Source organism: Condylura cristata, unplaced genomic scaffold (genome assembly GCF_000260355.1).
Source record: "Condylura cristata isolate star-nosed mole 26May11 unplaced genomic scaffold, ConCri1.0 scaffold00023, whole genome shotgun sequence".
Taxonomy (NCBI): domain Eukaryota; kingdom Metazoa; phylum Chordata; class Mammalia; order Eulipotyphla; family Talpidae; genus Condylura; species Condylura cristata.
The window spans coordinates 23,648,472-23,670,474 of NW_004567124.1; the positions used below are offsets into that span (position 1 = coordinate 23,648,472).

General features: G+C 35.9%; 1 protein-coding gene across 1 annotated transcript in view; it reads right to left on the reverse strand.

The window, feature by feature from the left end:
- Positions 1-4,065: 4,065 nt before the first annotated feature.
- The window catches only part of WDR76 (WD repeat domain 76), a 36,803-nt gene continuing 18,865 nt past the window's right edge, over positions 4,066-22,003 (reverse strand). Inside the window, exons 6-13 of the mRNA XM_004687543.2 lie at positions 21,281-21,382; positions 21,143-21,186; positions 19,942-20,095; positions 13,902-14,060; positions 11,040-11,254; positions 9,932-10,084; positions 8,567-8,620; positions 4,066-4,354 (exon numbers count right to left, since the gene is read on the reverse strand). Of these exons, the coding sequence (XP_004687600.2) occupies positions 4,099-4,354; positions 8,567-8,620; positions 9,932-10,084; positions 11,040-11,254; positions 13,902-14,060; positions 19,942-20,095; positions 21,143-21,186; positions 21,281-21,382 (1,137 nt within the window). The 3' untranslated portion in view covers positions 4,066-4,098. The remainder of the gene's footprint in view (positions 4,355-8,566; positions 8,621-9,931; positions 10,085-11,039; positions 11,255-13,901; positions 14,061-19,941; positions 20,096-21,142; positions 21,187-21,280; positions 21,383-22,003) is intronic.

The window sequence follows — 22,003 nt, forward strand, 5'->3', positions numbered from 1 at the left end:
TTTCAGTTGTTTTCTTGCAGGGCTTATCCCAGAAAATACAATTTCCTCCAATTTCCTTTTCAGATAGTTCCAGAATAACAAACCTCCTTTGTTGGTGACCAATCTTTTTTGGTATCTGTCCATCATTAAAAATTGTTAACATTTTTAACCTGGTTTTGCTGTGTTACACTGTTGTCTCCCATTTTCTCTTAGAGCTCATTATAGAAAAAGCAATGATTTACAGTTTCATCTATCAGAGGAATAGTGTACTGCATCTTTAAGCAGTAGAGGGTAAACTACCTGCAAATGTGAATTTTCTTAGTTTCATTTAAAAATACATAGTTGTTAACCTTTCGTGTGCCAAAAATTCTAAGTTACATTTTCTTTCAAAGCAATGTACCTTTTTCTACATATGCAGTATGTAGTTAGCATAAAATCATTGGTGCCATGAAAATTATTTTTGAACTTAAATAAATATTTAAATATCATAGAAGAGTGGACTCTTTCTTGACTTATACTTTGTCTCACTTTTTCTTCAAATTACTAACACATAGATAAAAGAATACCAGTGAGATTTACATGACCACCCTTCCTTAGAATCATTTGAAATACCACTAGAAACTCAGCTGTAAAGGTAAAATAATTTTAGAGATGAATTGGGCCTCATTCTCCTGCTGAGAAAAACCAAGAAGTCCTTACATCCCAAAGTAAAACAGAGGTGGCCCAGTTTCTAGTGCTTCTCCTCAAGCCAGAAAGATGAGAACAGAAGAAACTTCCTATGAAGAATGACATCACTATAGTAATAAGCCTCCTTATTTACAACATACATTCCTATAATACTATTTTATCTGATTTTGTAGCCATCACTGTGGTAATGTTCTTCTAAATTCTATGAGGATAAAAGATGAAACCAAGGGCACGGTCCACCATGCTAGCTTATCTAACTGTTCCAAGTCTTCCTGCTACCCAATCCTACTTCTGCTGGCACATCACTTTCCAAAAGTTTCAGGTTAAATCACTCATTTCCGAAGACTCAGGTTCCCATTACCTATAAGATAACATCCAGTGCTCGTTTCCCAGTGGAGTTCAGTGGTTTATTTTTTTACTTACAGTACCACTGGTTTACCTTGTTACTGGCATGTTGGATGTACAGTATTTTCCCCCTTAGGTATAGTTCCCATAGTGCAGCCACCACAGAAAGGCCTGTACTCCTCCACTGAGGATGCTCTCCCCTCCTTCAGTGGCTTTTTTTTTTATGACCACTGGGTATAACTGGCTTTTCATACCCCTAGAGATTTAGAGCAGACATGCCTCTTCAGAGTTCCTAAAGTCACACCTGTGCACAAAACCTTTTAAGGATTTTAACAACCATTTCCTGCTTAGGGTTCCTCAACCATAACCAAGCCCTTCTGCACCTGAGCACAACTTCTATTTTTAGCTCACAAACTGGATTCCTTCAATGCCCTAAAACTTGCTGATAAGAGTAAATGATGCATTTAAAACATTTCCTTTTGCACAACTATTTTAGGAAAAGATACCTTTTAGTTTACTCTTTATTCTGAGTAACTGTGCCAAATATTATCTTTCTCACACAATTCTACCTTTTTATCTAAAGATCCTAATGAATCAATAAAGTCAATGCCATCTTGGAGCTGAAACTCATTACTGCCATCAATGCCATACCAAAAAGGAAAATGCAAAATACTCCAAAAAGCATTAAGTCAAAAGGGACATTCTAATAAGCAGGACAATCTAATAAGCAGGACATCTAAGTTTTTGGAATCTGGAATTAAAAGGAATAGTCACCTCAAGTGTCATGTAGAAAGCACATGTATTTGCTCCTCCCAATGTACTTGTACCATGTAGTAGCTGCATAAGATTCAAATCTTTTAATCATTTTACAAAAGTATCAGGTTATATCACTCATTTTCTGGAGAACTGCCGCCTTTGCAAAGCCTTCTCTTTGTGGAAAGTAAACAAAAGCCAAAATAATAAAATAGGGCCTAATCAATTTCTTATTATCTGTGGTTATTTCTTTGTATCAAGTTGCTGTACACCTAAAATAAGAATCATCTCCTTCCTCAGAGTCACAGAAGAAAATACTAAATGTCTCAAAGAAAGTAAGTGGAATTCAGAGCTTACATGATCAAGAAAAGTCATACAGAGGCCAATTTACAAAAAAGGTTTACCCCAAAAGGGAGAAAGCAAACATAATACACACATGGGAAGAATACCTTTCAAAACAAATTACAGTTTTAGAATGTCCTAAGGGAAACCATTTTCGTTTATGTACTTTCTAGATTTTTAAGAATTACTCCATTATAAAGCTTACCATCATGAGAAACAAGTCCCCACTCACTCTGTCCTCCTCTCTTGCATTGTCTTAACAAGATAGAACTCTATTACATGGGACAGGATGAAAACAACAGTTTACAAAGCTGTAATGACAAAAGAAATCACAAAAGTGTGAAACATCAAAAATTTGATAACATTTATTGCGGAAGCCAGAAAATTACCATCAAGTTTTCAAAGCTTAAATAATGGTATTAATTTATGAGTTGTCAGCATCTTTAGAAAAAATTTTTCCATACAGCTGGCCATTCCAGAACCTGCAAAATTAAGTGGCATAGAAAAGAGAAAGTAGCTTAAAAGCTACTTTACTATTTCCAGGATAGCTTAACTACAACCCAATTTAGGATTAGTTTCAGTTTCATAAATTAGTATTCCTGTGTCACAGCACCAAGAAAAGAGAATTTCTAGTCCTTATAAATATCTACAATCTATTAATAGAGACTCAAAACACTTAGATTTCAATCAAAAAAAGAAATTACTAATAAAAATTATTCAAGGAAATTATACATGTCACTTTATTTCTGTAATAAACAATTATGAAAAGATAATATTTCCTCTTAGAATTCAAATATACTACACCAAAGTTATTTATGATAGTCTTTTAATAGTACTTTGGCAGTGAAGAACAATGGCAGAAGTTTAATATGTAATGTCACAAAGTACTTTTACTCACTGATTTAGTAGCACCCCTTCCAACAAACTCAAACAGTTGTAACTTCTGAAAATATTTTTATGAAGAAATGCCAAAAGTATCACTGTGAGTATTGCATAATATCGCCTCGGGATATGAACAGGAATGAAGATAATAACATAACAAATGATTGAATCTTCTGTGGAGTTTAAATACAAGAAGCAGGGCTGTCCAGGACCTTCTAAGGCAATTCATTCACTTCTTTAACCATGACCCGCAGTAACACAGAAACACATTTCACATCAGAATGTACACACACACATACACCGATATATTTGTGTATATTAAGATTCACAAAATAATACTTGCTGTAATGTTTTGTATTTCTCTACCTTTTATTTTTTTAAAACAGTCATGGTCACTAAAAAATGCCTTCATGTAAACAGCTACAGCCCAAAACCTGGAAAACACTGATCTAAGGGCAATCTCATATGGGGCTGTCGGGGTCAGAAAGAGCCAAAAATATGCCTAGGATCCCTTTGCTGTGCCACAGGCACAAGCCTGGAACCTCTAGGAAAGGAAGGGAAAGGGTTGGCACAAAGATCCAGGTCCTGCATCAGTGAACCATAGCTCCTCAGCAAGTTTTTTAGGGATTTCACAAAAGATTTAATTTAAAAGCAGAGGAGGAAAAGGGGGTTTTGGTTAAGAAAATAAAGGTTTCAAAATCACTATGTTAGATGACCTTTTAGTACTTTTCAGACCCTTTCCAGTATGTGAATTTAGAAAATATATCTAAACTATAAAATAAACCACAAATCTATTTATGACTATAAATTCAAAACTTACCATTAGATCACACAATCTTTTAACTGCTAAATCCAAGCTTTATAAATTACAATGCCAGAATTTCTCAACATACTGCCTAATTAAAAGTGAGAAAGGCATATAGCCTCCCCTCATATTCTCTCCCCATGCAGTAGAACACTCAGACCTCTAACTTACTAAAGGTTGTTACTGATAAAGCAGTTTTACGTATTTACTAAGTAGAACATGTTACCAAGTGAAAAGATTAACCCGCATGCATCACTGGGTTCCTTAAACAAATCAGTGTTGCTAAATCAAAAACTCAAATTTTCTTAATTCATAAAAACATGTACCTTCCCACTGGAATTACCTCCAGCCAAAATATACCGAGTTGGATGCATAGTATTGATGGAACACACAGAGGCAAGGCATTCTTCACCGAAAAAAGAATGCACTGACTTTCCTGTCTCATGGAAAATTTCTATCCGTCGTGGGTTAGCCATGCTGCCAACTATGACACAGTCTTCTTGTTTAGGATCCCACACAGCTTGGAATCTAGTCAGCCATTTCCCAGTAATGGTGTTGTGCCTAGTGAAAAGAACAATTTTTTTTAAAGTAATGTTAAATAACTCAAGGTAGCAATGGGCAGAGGATAAAGATGGAATTGCTCCTAAATGCTAGTTTTCTCTGACAGGTTTCTTAAAATTAAGTTACTGTGTTTACTATCAACCTGACACAATCTTTACTACAAGTCCAAAACTAAGGACAGAGATGATGTCTTCTTTTTTGATTTCCAGTGCCAAATACACTGCTTTGTATATCTATTGAAACATCATCTATTTTGCTCACTATTTTCTAACTGCATAGGAAAATCCCCCTCTTTTTTCTCTTTAGCATTATCCAAACAGAAAAGCCCATGAAATAAGAAATCTGCAGTCTAGGCTATTTTTGTGTAACCAAGATCTGCTATTTCTGCTACCTATATCCCCCTAATAAAGGAGCTTTGAAATAATTTTATATTCCATACAACTTTAAAGTAAATGTATTTCAAATTCAAAGAAGAAATCACAAGGAAAATTAGAAAATATCTGCAGGCAAAGAAAATGAAAACCAAATATACAAAAACTTATGAGATATAGTGAAGGCAGTACTGAGAGGGACACTTACAGCAGGAAATGGTTACATTTAAGTATCAAAATCAACAACCTGACTACACCTGAAACCACTAAAAGAACATAAAGCAAAAGGTAGAAGATAGAAACAAATCTAAGCATTAAAGCAGAGAAATGAAATAAACTAAGAATTTTTAAGATAAAAATTGACAAGCATTTAGCTATATTTTTTTTAAAAAAAGGGAAAATGCAAATAAAACTAAAATCAGAATTGAGTGGATCTTAAACTGATATCACAGAAATAGAAAGCACTATAAGAGAACCTACGAACAATTACATACAAACTGGATAAATTATAGAAATGGATAAATTCCCAGGAACATACAACCTACCAAGACTGAATCATGAAAGTAACAGAAATCACAAATATAAAGCTAAGTTGATCTGTAATTTGTAAAAAAAAAATTAAAGCAGTAGTCAAAAGTCTTCCAACAAAGAAAAGTCCAGGAATGGATGGCTTCACTAGAGAATGTTATCCTATGTGTAAAGAATTAACACTGATGGGCCCTCCCTGGTGGCGCAGCGGGTTAAAAGCACAGCACAAAGAAGCTTAAGCCACTTCCACATGAGTTCTATCCCTGTCTGCCCCGGAGGAGATCCACATGGCGAGGCAGACCTCTCCTCACCCGCTCACTGCTCCCCTCAGCAGTGTACTTCGACGATCTGCCTGTTCTGCACCCGACTCTGTCTCTGGTGAATCCTCTCACCCTCCGCATCTCTGGCCTGTACCCTAGTTCTGTACGAATAAATAAATAAATCTTTTAAAAAAAAAAAAAAAAGAACACTAATATTCCTCAAACTCATGTAAAGAACTAGAGAGCATTTCAAACTCATTCTAGAAGGCCAGCATTATTCCAGATAAAAATTCTAAAAGAAAACTATAGACCACTGTCCAAATGGTGCTAGGAAAATAGACCACCACATGCAAACAAGTAAAACCAGACTATTACCTCACACCATGCACAAAAATCAACTCAAGAATACAAGGAATTAAACAAGATACAAGAATTAAACATAAGACCAGAAACCATAAAATATATTCAAGAAAATATAGGCAAAACACTACATAACATATCTAGCAACATTTTTTAAGACTCATCCCCCAAAAGCAAAGAAAGTGAAGGAAAAGATAAACAGCTGGGATTACAACGAACTAAAAAGTTTCTGTATAGCAAAAGAGAATAAAATATTTAGAAGTAAGTTTAACCAAAGGATTTATGCACTAAAAACTACAAAACATTACTAAAACAAATCAAGATACAAATGGAAACCTGTTCATGTTCGGGAATTTAAAAACAATTTTGCAATGTTCAAACTTACCTAAGTGATCTATAGATTCAATACAATCCCTATAAAAATCTTAATGACCTTTTTTGCATAAGTAGGGGAGAAGTCCTAAAACTGATATGGAAGCTCAAAAAACCACAGAGATTTTAAAGAACAAAGTTAGGGAGCCTCACACTTCCTAATTTCAACATACTACAAATCAACAGTAATCATCGCAGTATAGTATTAGCATTAAGACAAACATAAGACCTAGAAAGCTTAAAATGTGTTTTAGAAGAAAACACAAGTGGATAGTTTCAGGATAATGAGCTTGGCAATGATTTCTTGGGTAGGACACCAATGCCAGGTAACAAAAGCAAAAGCCAATAAATAGGACTACATCAAACTTTAAAGCTGTGTATCAAAGGAATCAGCAGAATAAAAAAGTCATCAGAATGAGAGAAAACACTTACAAATCATATAGTTTGTAAGGGGTTGTTAACATGCAGAATATGTAAGAAATTCCTATAAAACGACAAAACTGACCTGCGCAAAGAATAGACATTTCTCCAAAGATGACAGACTTAAGGCGAACAGACAACAAATGTTCAACATCATTAACTATTAGAAAAATGCAAACTAAAACCCATTAAGTATCATCCCACACCCATTAAGATAACCAATATTAAAAGAACAGAAAACAATGATTATGCAGAGAAATTACAAAAGTGGTTTACTACTGCTGAGAATGTTAAATGCTGAATGTTTAAGTAAATTTCTCTGAAAATTCAAAGTAGAAGTAGCAAATGATCCCTCAAAATTTTCAATCTGGATATATAAAAGAATTCAAAGCAAGATCCTAAAGAGATCAGTGCATGCCCAGGCTCATTGCAGTGTTATTCACAATAGCCAAGAGGTAGACACAACTCAAATGACCACTGACAAATGAAAGGATAAAGAAAATGTGTACATACACATAAAAAAACATTTAACAGCAGTATGTATCCGGTCATATGATACAACATGAATGAACAAAGGACATTATACTAAGTGAAATAAGCCAGCAAGAAAGTAACAAATACCAAATGACTCCACTCATAAAAGTTATTTAAGTAATCAAAAATCAAAGATGAAAATAGAAAGATGACTAGCAAGCTCCAGAGGTGGGAGAAAAGAATTAATGTTTAATGGAGATAAAATTTCAGTTTTACAAGAATATGTGCTAGACATCTATTGCACAAGTATGTGAATATTCCTAACCTGTTGAATTATTAATATGGTGAATGTGTTATTAGAACTATAACTAAAAATATTTAACGTCTCAAAAATATATGTGGGGCTCTTTACAGTTCTCCAAACAAAAGCAAAATACTGCCCTTTTATTCTCTATACCTTCATACATTAATAACCCTTTTGTATTAAAGAGAAGTACATCTCCCACTGCTACAAAATGATGCATCTTTCTTACTGACCTCAGAATCGGCACCCTAGATAACATTTTAGAACAGATTAGAAACCAGTAACGATGACTTACTGATATTTGCAAAAGGACAGAGAGAAAACTTGTGGGAAAGGAAATATAGCCTCTATACAACACTAAAACTCATGAAGCAACAATCAATATTGCAGGGCACACCCTGCCCCCAATTTCATAGATACAGATAAACAGGAAAATCCAGAGAAGGCACTGAGAAAAGGCTGATGTAAAATACATTTAAAAGAAAGTGAGAGGGACCCGTTGGTGGCGCCACAAGTTAAAGCGCAGCACTAAGAAGCTATCCACAGCCACTGCAGCTGGAGGTGGATCCCCAGCCCAGGAGCTGACCCACAAGGCACAGCAGACCTCTCCTGACTCGGTGGCTGCTCCCCTCAGCAGTGTACTTCAGTACATCTGCCTGTTCTGCTCCCCACTGTCTCTGGAGAATTCTCTCACGCCCCCTGCACCTCTGGCCTGTACCCCAGTTCTGTATGCAAAAATAAATCTTTAAAAAAAGAGAGGAAGTCCTTTAAGTTCAGGACAGAAACACAAAAGATCTTTAGCTAGCCTCAGCAGCAGTGACAAGACAGTCTTCCTTAGGAAGATAACATAAGTAATTCCGGTTGGAATAAAGTCATTCACCTTTACCAAAAATAACTTCCCACTACAGACGACAGCCACTAACTAAAGAAAATCAATCATCTCTGTAGACACTGAGAATTGAAAGAACACTTTGCAGAGGACAGGAACTAACAACCTGGGACACTTAATGTAATATAAAATCCAGACCTATAAATCTTTGACAATCACATGTTTAACACATGCAATCCAACAAATACCTCATAGTAACTTAGGGCCTACATTATTTGGCATATGAAAACTTACCTGATGGTGGTGAGGAGAGGAATATGGGAGGATAAACAGCTACTGTCAAAGATTCTGTAACATAACCAAGAAAAATTAAGTATTGTTTCTTGAAAATTTTCTGAAATAACATCAGTGTATTTTTAACAATGCTTCATTCATTGTTTCATGATATGACATAATTATTTTGTTTTTGTTCCTACTTTTCTGAAATATAATTTTTTTAAAAATATATAGGATCTGGTTCTAACAAACCTCAGTAACATATTTAGCAACAGAGGGCCTCCCCGGTGCCACAGTAGGGAGCACAGCACTATGAAGCTATCCACAGCCACTGCACATTGCACAGCCAATGTCTCCTGTGCCACCCGCTACTCCCCTCAGCAGTGTATTTCAGTCAATCTGCCTGTTCTGTCCCCACTCTGTCTCTGGTGAGTCCTCACCCCCTGCACCTTTGACCTGTACCCCAGTTCTTGTATGCATAAATAATTAATCTTAAATAATATATATTTAACTAAAGTAACAAGGAATTTTGTAAAATTAGGTTCTTATTAAGTGTAAAAATAAATTATCTAAATTATATTACTCCACATTTAAAAGTATACATTCAGAAGATTATATTCAGAATTACAGTATCATAAAGGATGTGGTCTGAAAATATATAAGTAATTTAAAAGTATATGCATCCCTCAAGAGTAATTGCCCCATGAGAGATGCTTGTGAATGAATAACAAATTAATTCCACAATCACTTTAGGTAAAACTCTCAAACTGGAGTACTTGCAATTACAAGCAAAATCGGAGATTCTATAAGAAAACAATCACTTTCCTTTGTGGTTACATTAACATTTGCCACATCTTCTTTTACTGGTATTATTGTCTAATTTTGGCTTAATAGTTTATAATGCATGTTTAAATGCATTTCTAGGAAGAAGCTGTGGAAAGATACCAAAGCCAAAGCCTCACATCCAGTACTTTGTATATAAGTATTGTATAGAAGCCCAGTTTTTGCTGTTACAGCTGCCAACCTACAGCCTGGGCTCTACTAGCACTTAGCACTTCTGTATTAAAATTATCTCCCTTCCAAGACAGCAGAAGTCTGATTTCTGTGGGATTCTTTAGTGCTAAAAGGGAAGCATGACATGGATTCCCCCAAGGTAGCTATAGACAGACCTTCCTTACCAATCTCAAGGAAATTTCCAGACCCAAAAATTGGTGTGAAGTCATTAAGTAGGTATCATTGACCTTCAGGAACCTAGATATAGCTAGAAAATAATAGTAACACCAGTGACTTAGAAGAGAGTAGCAATGAACAAAGTTTGAGTTAGTGAGACAGTAGCAACATACTCTTTAGATTCCTCAAGGTATTTCTGACTTTCGAATTTACCTCAGGTTACAATCAGCACATGTGGTCACTACTCTGTTACCAGTAAGAGGAGAAAAGTAAGCAGAAGCGAGGCTCTTTGTATGTTCGGTGAAAGAAATCAAAGGTTTTCTTCCCCTTGGTTTTAAGCACCTTGCATCATAAATGTGAATATCCCTGTAATGGGAGAAGTAATTCTCAGTATTGCCATGTAGAACAGCACTGAAGATAAAGTAGACACTCAAACACTCATTTCATTAAAGAACAGTTAAACAGAACACACCAATTTTCTATATTTAAATTTACAGGCACTGGTATAAAAAGTAAAAATATTAGGAGAAAAAATTACAGCAGGTATATGTAACTGGTGAGTACAAAGACGCAAAGAATGTAATTTTCCAATCTCTCCATGATAAAAGTTAACAAAGACCACCAACAAGGTATAGGGCACATATAACTTTTTTTTTTAATTTCAAGTTTTCTTCTCAAAAGAGTTGTAAAAGCATGAGGCCAAAGAAAATAAAAGAAAAACAAAGAAAATAAAAACAAGCTTCAACACTTTGACTATTCATTAAATGCAAAAGAATTTTATCTTCCATTCTTTTATTTTTTAAGTGTTTTCTAAAATACAAGCATGTTGGATGCTGTTGGCAACAAAATATTTGAATAAGAAAGAATCTCATTTTATAAAAATAAATAAATAAAAGGTCATATAAAATTTTATAAAGAGGCCTCCCTGGTGGCCTAGGGCTCAAATCTCAGTGCTATCACCACTGTGGCCAGAGTTCAATCACTGGCTAGAGAGTTAATCCACATATGACACAGCAGACCTCTCCCGTCCCACCTGCTGCTCACCGGTCTGGGAGGCAACCCACATAGTACAGCAGGTATCTCCTGTCTCACTACCCTCAGCAGTGTATTTCAGTCAATCTGCCCATTCTGTCCCCCACTCTGTCTGAGGTAAAACCTCTTACTCCCTCACGCCTCTGGTCTGTACCCCAGTTTTTGTATGCATAAATAAATCTTTTTAAAAATAATAAATATGGGGATTACAACTGAGATGGAAAAATGCACAAAAATAAACTATTGTATCATTTTAAAAATAATAAATAAAATTACATAAAGAACATACCTCAGTCCTGCCGTCATGAAATATTGTCTATGTACTGGGTGAACATGAACAGTTCTTATTTTACTCATAGAAGAGTTAAGTTTCTCATAAGATGTGTCAGGTGCCCGTCTATCCACCAGTGACATACTTCCATCCCAGTGTCCTACTATTAAAGAGTAGGCATTTTCTGACAAGAAGTCAAAGGAGGAAAAACTACTTCTTTCATCTCTATATACCTAAAGACATAAGCAACAATGTAGAGTATAACTCTTAGAGAAGGCCAAAACATACAGAAAGGCAATATAAAACACTATCCAAATAAGGTCATTGACCCTCTCATCGTTCCCACAGGAAGCACAAGGCAAGATGATCACTCCCTGTTACCACAGGTGGAAAATAAGGTACTGATCAGCTGTCTCTCCTATTATCAAGTAGCCCATCTACCCATGTCAGGGCTATCTCCCAAATTTCTCAAATCAAAAAAATTCAGACCTACCCATGAAACCTGATTGGGGGTATACTGAATGTAAATTCTACCCAATTGAAACACCTTTAATATACCAAGTAACTGCTGAGTCCAAGATTCATGGTTGAATGCTGACCTATTGTGGCAGAAGTGTAAATAGGTACAAATTTTTGAAAGCTCATCAAAATACATCTATTAAAATACTTCATGATTATACTCTTTGAATAATTTCACTATATATGTGTATATATATATATATACACATGTGCATATATATATATATATATATATATATCACAATATTTGCTACAAGATTACTTAAAATGATAAGAAGCAACCTAAATATCCAACAAGAGAGAACTAGTTAAATAACTGGTGGGTACATCTCTACTTTGAAATATCATGTAATTCTAAATAACTACATTTTGATGATAGATCTGTATTACCATCAAAAATAGATTATTTAGTGAGCAAGCAAGTTGCTAGAAAAGTGTGTATGTAGTTTGAATTCAATAGTGCAAAAGAAAAATCTACAAGCTTTTATGTATACTTTCTGGAAGTAAACCCCAAAAATAAAACATTTCTTCCAAAGAATGGGATGTGGAACAGTAGATTTACTTTGCATACTCTATCGAAAATATTTTATAAGAAATATGTATAATTATAACTTTATTCACATATAATCTACAATACTACTATTTTGGTTCAGGGCTTACGCACATAATAAAAAATAAATGGTTCGACCAAGTAAGAGAATGACCACAAATTTACTGAAATTTGAAATGTTGGTAATTTTTAGGTTTAATGGCTATAAACTGAGATTAACAAATTAATATGCCAAATATATCCCAACCCTACACACCCAAAAAAACTCAATATATACTAATGAAACTTGAGGTACTAAAATGGTTAAGTGGAGGGGCTTTGGATACACATGCAAATCCTTGTTCTGCCTTAAATATCCTTATGCAAGTTTACTTCAGTTCTTTCATCTGTTAAAAGGGAGTAACATTATCTATTTCATAGTTTTATAAGGCTTAATTACACAAATAAAGAGCACATAAATTAATGCATAAACATAAGGTACTTGTTCAACTAATATTATCAAAAATAAATTGCTGAGGCAGGCTCTCCATGGTAGTGCAACGGGTTAAAGCACATTATGGAGCTCTCTGAAGCCACTGCAGCATGAGTTCAATCCCCTGCCAGGGAAGTGACCCCTGCCAGCGCAGCAGACCTCTCCTGTCCTGTCCTGTCCTGCCCGCTGCTCCCCTCAGCAGTATACTTCCTCAATCTGCCTGTTCTGCTCCCCACTCAGTCTCTGGTTAATCCTCTCACAGCCCCTGCACCTCTGGCCTGTACCCATAAATAAATAAATCTTCAAAATAAATAAAAGTGGATGGGTGTATACTTCTTGCCAAAGTACAATTAAATGAACTCCAGTGGCAGTTTTTCATTCCAACTTATCCAGATAAAAATAGCTGAACTACAGAAAAATAAGCCAGAATGAAAAAGAAAAATATCAGATCATTTTGCTCACAGGGGGAATTTAGGAGATCCAAATAAGGACTTGGGGGGAGGGGAAGAGTAATTAAAATAAAGTAAAAATCAAAATTAACAGGCAACTATAAACCACAGAGATTCTTGGCAAGAAGAAGAAAATTGGATCAAAACAGTCGTACAAAGAGCACAAGGGACTACAGTGATGGTACATGGATGAAATGGTGGTGGGAATTTCTTGAGGGTTACCCCCAAGATGATAAAGAATACAGTGTATAAAAATGAAGAATTTTTACAGTGTAAAAATATAAAATAAAAAACGTACACCTGAGCTAACCTCTTTACCATCAGATATACATATAGCATGATAAATCTTACCTGAAAGTTAGTGAAAATCTAATTTTGTAGTTTGTGTTATATTACAAACCAAAGGTTTTAGGTATCTGTAACAGTACTATTATGATAAATTTGACTTCAGTCCTTCTGTCATGTCTAAGACTCATCCCTACAAAACTGACATCTGAAAAGCCCAGGAATAATGAGCAAGAATATTCAATTTTTTTCCCTTGAATGAAAAAAGAATTAAATCTTAAGTCTAAAAGGAAAAACATTATTTTAGAGCTTTTTGCAAAACTAAATAGGAGCATACACTTTGTATTAAACAATTCTAAGTACATTAACTCATTTAATCCTCATGACAACCCCATGAGGTAGACACTTTCCCATTTTCACAACTAAGAAAGTGAGACAGACATTACATAACTTACCAAGGTCCCAGATGGTCCGGGATTTGAACTTAGGTAGTATAGTTCTAAAGTCCCTAGGCTGTACCACCTACCAGGTAGAACAATTATGCTTGCAGCTTAAAAAACCCAGGATATCATCTAAGGTCGGCATATAAATACATTAAGATTTACCTCTTCAAAAACTGCCCTGGAAAAATCCCCACAGCGTAAGGTGCCATCATAGCTCAGTGACAGTATGTGAGCTGGATTGGCAGGTGAGAAGTAAAGACAACTAACTGGCTGAGTATGGGGTTGAAAAACATAAACCCCAACTTCTTTAGGTTGCTGAGTCTGAAAAAGATTTGGGGAAGAAAACAAAATAGTGAAAATTAATATTTTCTATACCAATGAATCATTAAATTGCACCTGTATTATTCACTTTCTTCTTAGTCTATAAATATACTCACCTTCCCATTAGGAAAGTTGAAACTTAAAATTACACTCGGCCTTCCTCGTGGCACAGGGGTTAAAAACTCAGCACTATCAAGCTTTCACCAGCCCCTGCAGCTTGAGTTGATCCCCAGCCTGGGAGCTGACCCACATGGCACAGCAGACCTCTCCTGTCTTAACCACTCCTCCTCTTAGCCATGTATTTTAATACATCTGCCTGTTCTGCTCCCCATTCTGTCTCTGGGGAACCCTCTCACCCCACCCCTACCCCGCCTCTGGCCTCCACCCCAGTTTTTGTTCACATTAACAGAACCAAACAAGAAATGATCCAGAGGCTTTGGGTTTGTGACTTATGCCACTATCAAGGAGGTGGATGTAGTCATAAAAGCAAGGCCACACAAAAAGGATGGAAGAACTGTGGAACCAAGGAGGTTTTATCAAGAAGGGTCAAAGACTCGGTGCCTACTGAACTGTGAAAATGACTTTTGTTGGTGGCACTAATGAAGAACATCATCTAAGAAATTATTTTGAAGAAAAAAAAATTTTGATTGTGACAGTGGCAAAAAAAATGCTTTGCTTTGGTGACCTGTGATGACCATAAATTTGTAGGCAAGACTGTCACTCAAATAGCACATCATTTGTGACAGAACGAGAGAGGCTAATGCTGAATAAAATAAGTCAGAAGGAGAAAGACAAATATGAGTCTCACTCATATGTGGAATATAGAGAAACAAAACAAAGGGTCAGTCAAAACCAAACCAGTAAAAAGCTTTTAACATCTGACTGCAAAACTAAGGCAACCAAAGGTTAAAGATTATGGGGTGGAAGTGAAGGATCATGGAACATAGGGGAGGATTGTGGGGCACTGGTGGTGGGCAGGGGGTGAAAGTATACATTTACTGAGGTTTAAAAGTATAGATTTACCTATGACCCCTGGAGCAAATGCAAAGATGTAAATCCATTTTAACTCAGTAAGCAGTGTGGTGTTGGGGGGGGAGGGAGGGAATACCATATTGTGAGTATTGTACAACTGTACAATAAGAAAAACCCTATCTAAGCCAAGAAATGGCCAGTGCTTTATACAAAAAGATTAAAGTATATCAATAAACTGACAATGATGGTAAAGGTGGTTTTGTTAGGACTGAATTTTGGTTGTGGCAGAAACTTCAGTGGTATAAGTGGCTGTGTGGTGGCAGCGTGTGGTATTAGACATTGTGGCAATGGAGATGGCTTTAATGAACTTGGTAACGAAAGAAACAATTTTGGAAGAGGCAGAATTTACAATGATTTTGGCAATTGCAACAATCAATTATTCAAATTTTGGGCCTACAAAGGAAGAAACTTTAGAGCAGAAGCCCCTTTGGGGGTAGAGGCCAATATTTTACCAAACCATGAAACTAAGGTGGCTATGGTGATACCAGTAGCAGCAGTAGCTATGGCAGTGGCAGAAGGTTTTAATTAACTGGCAGGGAACAAAGCTTAGCCGAAGAGTAGAGACAGAGAAATGACAGGGAAACGAAAGCTTACAAAAGATTTGTAAACTAAGCCCAGCAAAGGTGACAGGGCCCAGCTGCTACAAAGACATGTTGTAGACAATACTCATGTATATGGCAAAAAAATTCAAAGTCTGTTTGTAACTTATTGTATAATAGATTGTTTTAGTTTCTGTTCAATGGAAAGTAGAAAGCATTCCAACTAAATGTTTTAATGTAATTTTTACATTTAAACCCTGTTAATTAAAAAACATGTTTTAAACTTATGAACACATCATGAAAATACACATTTAAATTTCTACATTGATGATACTACTTCTAAGGATTATCCTTTCCACAACTAGATTACCAATTTTTAAGTCATCACTTTTCAGATTTGGGGAAGTTAAACCCATATGCCACATGTTATTATTAATGAAAATAACTATCACCTCCAAATCTGTTCTAGTTCTGAAATACTTCAAAACTTCTGTTTTATTTTCAAATTTTAAAATAAACTGAAGTTTTTTAAAGGAAAAAATAAGAAAATAAGGAAAAAACTTACAATTACATACATTCCTCCTACCTACAATTAACCATCTTGACATATTTAGTGTTTATATTTTTAGAAAAATAAAACTCTCCTATTGTTATAAGGACTCAAATATACAAAGAAATATATAAAGACAACAGCTTTTTAAAGTCATTCCAGATTCCAAAGTACCATTAAATCATTACAGGGCCCTCCCTGGTGACGAGTGGGTTAAAGCACAGCACTAAGAAGCTAAAGCCACTTCAGCATGAGTTCAATCCCTGCTCTGGAGGTGATCCATATGGTGCAGCAGATCTCTCCTAACCTGCCCACTGCTCCCCTCAGCAGTGAACTTCATCAGTTGCCTGCTCTGTTCCCCACTCTGTCTCTGGTGAGTCCTCTCATCGCCTCTGCACCTCTGGCCTATACCCCAGTTTTGTATGCATAAATAATATTTTTTAAAAGTTGATCATTGCAGCTTTTTTATATACCTGCATACTTACAATGACAAAATTTAGAAAAAATAAGAATGCTGAACATGCCATTATTTTATAGTTTTTAATCCATACATCAGGCTGAAAGAATTTTGGAACGTTACGTATTTCTTTACAAGAGAAAATAAAAGATACTATATTCTAAAAAAGACTATCTTCTAGATTTATTTTAGTCACTATGCTGTCTCTGATGAATCCTCTCAATAACCCCCCCCCCACACACACACACACACACACACACACCTCGGCCTACACCCAGCTCTTGTATGAATAATAATAATTTTTTTTTTTAAAGATTTATTTATTTATTCATACAGAACTGGGGTACAGGCCAGAGGCTCAGGGGCGGTGAGAGGCTTCACCAGAGACAGAGTGGGGAACAGAACAGGCAGATCGACGAAGTACACTGCTGAGGGGAGCAGCGGGCGGGTCAGGAGAGGTCTGGCTCGCCATGTGGTCTCCTCCGGGGCAGGCGGCAGGCGGGAATCGAACTCATGCGGAAGTGGCTTCAGATTCTCAGTGCTGTGCTTTAACCCGCTGCGCCACCAGGGAGGGCCAATAATAATTTTTTAAGTGTTTGAAATCTAAATACCAATCAAGTGATAAATGGATAAACATGGTACAAAGGAATTCAGCAATAATAAAAAAAAAAAAACTAGTGCTTGCTTCAGCAGCACATATACTAAAATTGGAACAATACAGAGAAGATTAGCACAGCCCCTATACAAGGATGACACGCAAATTCATGAAGCATTCCATATTTTTAAGGGAAATGCACATTAAAACCACAATGAGATACCATCCCACCCCAGGGAGAATGGCACATATTAAAACAACTAGCAACAATAGATGTTGGTGAGGTGAGGATGTGGAGAAAAAGGAACTCTCCTCTGCTGGTGGGAATGCAATCTAGTACAACCACTATGGAAAGCTGTTTGGAGGTTTCTCAAATTGCTAAAAATGGAGCTTCCATATGACCCATCAGTCCCTCTCCCAGGTATCTACCCAAAGGACACAAAAACATGGATTCAAAAGGACATCTGCACCCCCATGTTTACTGCTGCTGTTTACAATAGGAAAATGTAGAATCAACCCAAATGCCCAAAAATAGATGACTAGATTAAGAAAATGTGATACATATACACAATGGAATATTACTCAGCAATCAAAAAAAGATAAACTCATGCCTTTTGCAGCAACATGGATGGACCTGGAAGGGATCATGCTTAGTGAAATAACCCAGAAAGAGAAAGAAAAATACCAGATGGTTTCACTCATAGCAGAAGCATAAGGGATCAGGGAAGGGGAAAAAAAAAAGAGAGACTAACAAATGTAATAGAGTAAAATTGAAAACAATGAACAACTATAAACCAAAGACACTGTGTGAGGGTAGGAGGGGAAATGGGATCAGAACTGGGGTGGTAAGAGTGCACTGGACTGTGGTGATGGCACACAGGTGAATAGGTGATGGGAGGCCCATGGGGATTACAACTGAGATGGAAAAATGCACAAAATGAAGAATGATGTTAATAAATAAATAAAAAATAAAGGGAAAAAAACCCTAAATACTGATACATGTTATAATATATGACTCCTAAAAACCTGATGTTAAAAAGAAGATAGAAGACCATGTTATATGATTCTGAAATGAAATGACCAAAAAGGGCAAATTTATGGAGATTTGCCTGGGAACAAGGAAAGAAATGGGGGGTTAATGTATATAGGCAGGAGAAATCTTAAAGGAATGGTAAAAAGTTTCAACCCAGTAAACATTAGAAATCATTGAACTGGTCATTGAAAGTGTGTCCACTTTATGATGAAAATATCTGAAGATTTTATTTAACAAAAATTCAAGATTTTATCCATTTCTTCTGCCATCCCACTTTTTTAATTGTATTTATTTTTGCATAGAAGAACTAGAGTATAAGCCAGAGGTATGAGAGGTAAGAGAACTCACCAAAGACAGACTGGAGAGCAGAACAGGCAAATTTACTAATACACTGCTATGGGGAACAGCCCGCGAGACAGGAGAGGTCTGCTGTGGGTTAGCTCCCTGCCAGGGACAGAAACTAGGCAATCTCAGTGATAGCCCTGAGACGTTACCCTTAGGTCACCAGGGTGCCCCCACTTTTTTTAATCTCCTAAAGTTTGTTTATCACCTACCCAAATGTTAAAACTGGGCCCTTCCTGGTGGCACAATGGGTTAAAGCATAGCACTGCAAGCTAACAGCAGTCACTTCGCTTCAAGTTCAATCCCCAGCCCCAGAGATGACCCACATGGCGCAGCTGACCTCTCCTATCTCACTCACTGCTCCCCTCAGCAGTGTACTTCATTGATCTTCCAGTTCTGTTCCCCACTCTGTTTCTGGTGAGTCCTCTCACTCACCCTGCACTTCTGGCCTTTACCCCAGTTCTGTATGCATAAATAAATAAATCTTTGAAAAAAAAAAAACAAAAACTACTTTCTCAACCCACCAATGTTGAAACAATTCCTTATTCCTATTTTCAAAACTACATTCTTTTCTATATTCCCATTCTTTTTAACTTTTCTGCACGAAGCCCTCTCAAATTCCATCTTTAAAACTCATATAACTAACTTGTGACTTTATACTATTCCTGTCGTCCTTCCATTTCTCTCATTGTTTTCTTCACTAAATCCTTTAGCCTAACCTCACTCACATTTTATCAAAATGAAAGTAAATATATGCTCCCAAAGTGAAAGAGAATGTAATTTTTATTTTTCTCTTCTTTTTAATTACAAAATCTATTTACCCCTGTTGTTTCTTCAGCTTCATTCATTAATCTCATGGTATGTTTCAAATCTTTGTTCTACTTCAATTAGAAAATAAATTCAAAGAACAGTAACTTGGCTTTTCTCAATTCAGAACTAAATATACAATGAATGAACTTCTATCATGTGTTTCTGACTCATCAAAAATGACTGGGATTATCCTAAGCAGTTCCCTGAGAAGATATTTTGATCTAGCTTGGAAATTGCATTTTAAACAAAATTAGAAAATGAAGAACATTATGTGATCCTTCCGTATATACATTTAAAGTTATAACAAAGTTTCTTGGCAGTTAACTTACCCCAGATGACTAAGGATATTCAAATTAAAAAAGCTAAAGTTCTATAACACAAATTTAAATTCATCCAGATTTCTAAAATTTTATGTCACAAAAGTACAAATCTATAAATTTCAAGTAACACAAACACACACCTGGCTCTAGACTTTTTGCTTAAAGTTTTTTTTAATATCTTCCAAAAAGTAATTATAACTTACCAAATCCCAAAGTCCAATTTGCCCAAATTTTGCTCCAGCAGCCACTAAAGTTCTATTTTCTGATGGATGGAGAGCCAAAGAGAATATTGGGCCTTTGACTATTTTACAAACAGAATCTTCACTTATGACCATGTCATTTAAGTTGGCTTTGTAGCTGAGAAAAATTAAGTTACATTTTAGCGTAAAACTAAACAGTCAAAATAAATACAAGATGATTCATTAAAGAAAAATCACAAGTAGGTATTTGAGTAAAATAGTCATCCTCCTGATAATTAAGAAAAATCAAATTAAACAATGGAATACTATTTTTCACTTATAAGGCTAGTGGAAAACTGTTAAACATACAAATTGTTGTATACTGTTACCATCAAAGTAAGTTTATGTAAGACATTTTCAGAGGGAAAGGAAAAGATTTTTAAAACAGTGTGGCAAGGTATACTAAAAGTCATGAAAATATCCATAACATTTAACTCATTAATATCATTTCCAGGAATCTAAGAAAATTCACTATCACACTTTCAGCAAATACACCAAGCTCAATACTCCAAAAATACTCCAAATAAGGCAATAAGAGGGGTAAGTAAATTCTACCTACTCAATGATTATATAATTATTCAATAAAATATAAAAACGCTTGAAACATACAACCATAATATTAATGAGGAAAGCATAATGCAAATTGCATGTAATAATTTAAAAGACATGAGGATTCATATATTTGTACTATAAAGTTGAATGAATCTATTATCATGTGTCAGACACTGTTCTGATTATACAGATAAAACATCTATATAAAAGGAAATAAAAACGAAGTTGTTAGGTAAAAGTACTATGGTAATTTTTTACCTCATTTTCAAAATTAGTTTTAATAGCATATAGTCCATAACCTAGAGATCTCAGAAAGTGTAAAACAAAGGTAGGTCTCCCTTGTGGCGCAGGGAGTAAGTCTCAGGGCTATCAAGCCATCATCAGCCACTGCAGCATGACTTCTGGGCAGGCTGAGAGCTGACACACTTGGAGCAGCAGACCTTTCCTCCTCAATAGCTACTCCCCTCAACAGTGTATTTCAGTAGAGCTGCCTGTTCTGCGCCCCACTTGGTCTCAGGTAAATCCTCTCACCCCTCCCACACCTCTGGTCTACGGCCCAGTTTATATAAATTGATCCCAATATATATAAACAAAGCCAAGGAATTTAACTCACCTTTTAATGTTGGATAACTCCTTTTTGGTATTGTTCCTATTTGTCTGAAACAATGGGAGAGACCAAAGTACTAAGTTAATACACATATTAGTTACATAACAGATGAGTCTAAAAACTGTAAGCCAGCCTCAATAATACCTTATTCACTTTTGCCCATATTTGTAGAAAGCCTTTAAAAAGTTCAGTGTTATCATCTTCACTTTCAGGAGTCATTTCTAAAGGCCCAGAAGGTAATAAAGGCTGCTTTAAAAAAAAAAAAAAAAAAAATTAATTGTTACCCTGCCCTGAATATAAAGGTTGAGGTTTTTCAATACTTTACTTTTAACACAAACAGGATTGACAGTCTTACATTCCAAAAATAGCTGTTCAATGAATGAATACAAGGTATGAAAATAACATTAAGTATCTCATTTAACACTCTCAACAACCTAATAAATTATATAATACATTTTAAAGACACTAAATTAAAGGTACATAATTAACTTGTCCAAAGATATACTTTCAATACTGTAGTTACTAAGAACTGAATCAAGTAATGATGGAGGATAGGAATAGAAAAGCTGGAGGGGATGCTACATGGTCAAAACCTTTTCACACAAGGAGGTAGGGGTAGAAGGGATTAAATTAAGTCATTAATCAAGTTATGAAACCAAGACCCTTAGGCTTCAATGCCCAGATTAGGAGGCACAACACAGACAGGTGTCAAACTGTCTTTAGGGACTGTCACCTGAAGGTGAAGATATGGGGATTAAGAAACAAACCACCCGGCCCTCCCTGGTGGCGCAGCGGGTTAAAGCACAGCACTAAGAAGCTTAAGCCACTTCAGCATGAGTTCGATCCCCGCCTGCCCTGGAGGAGATC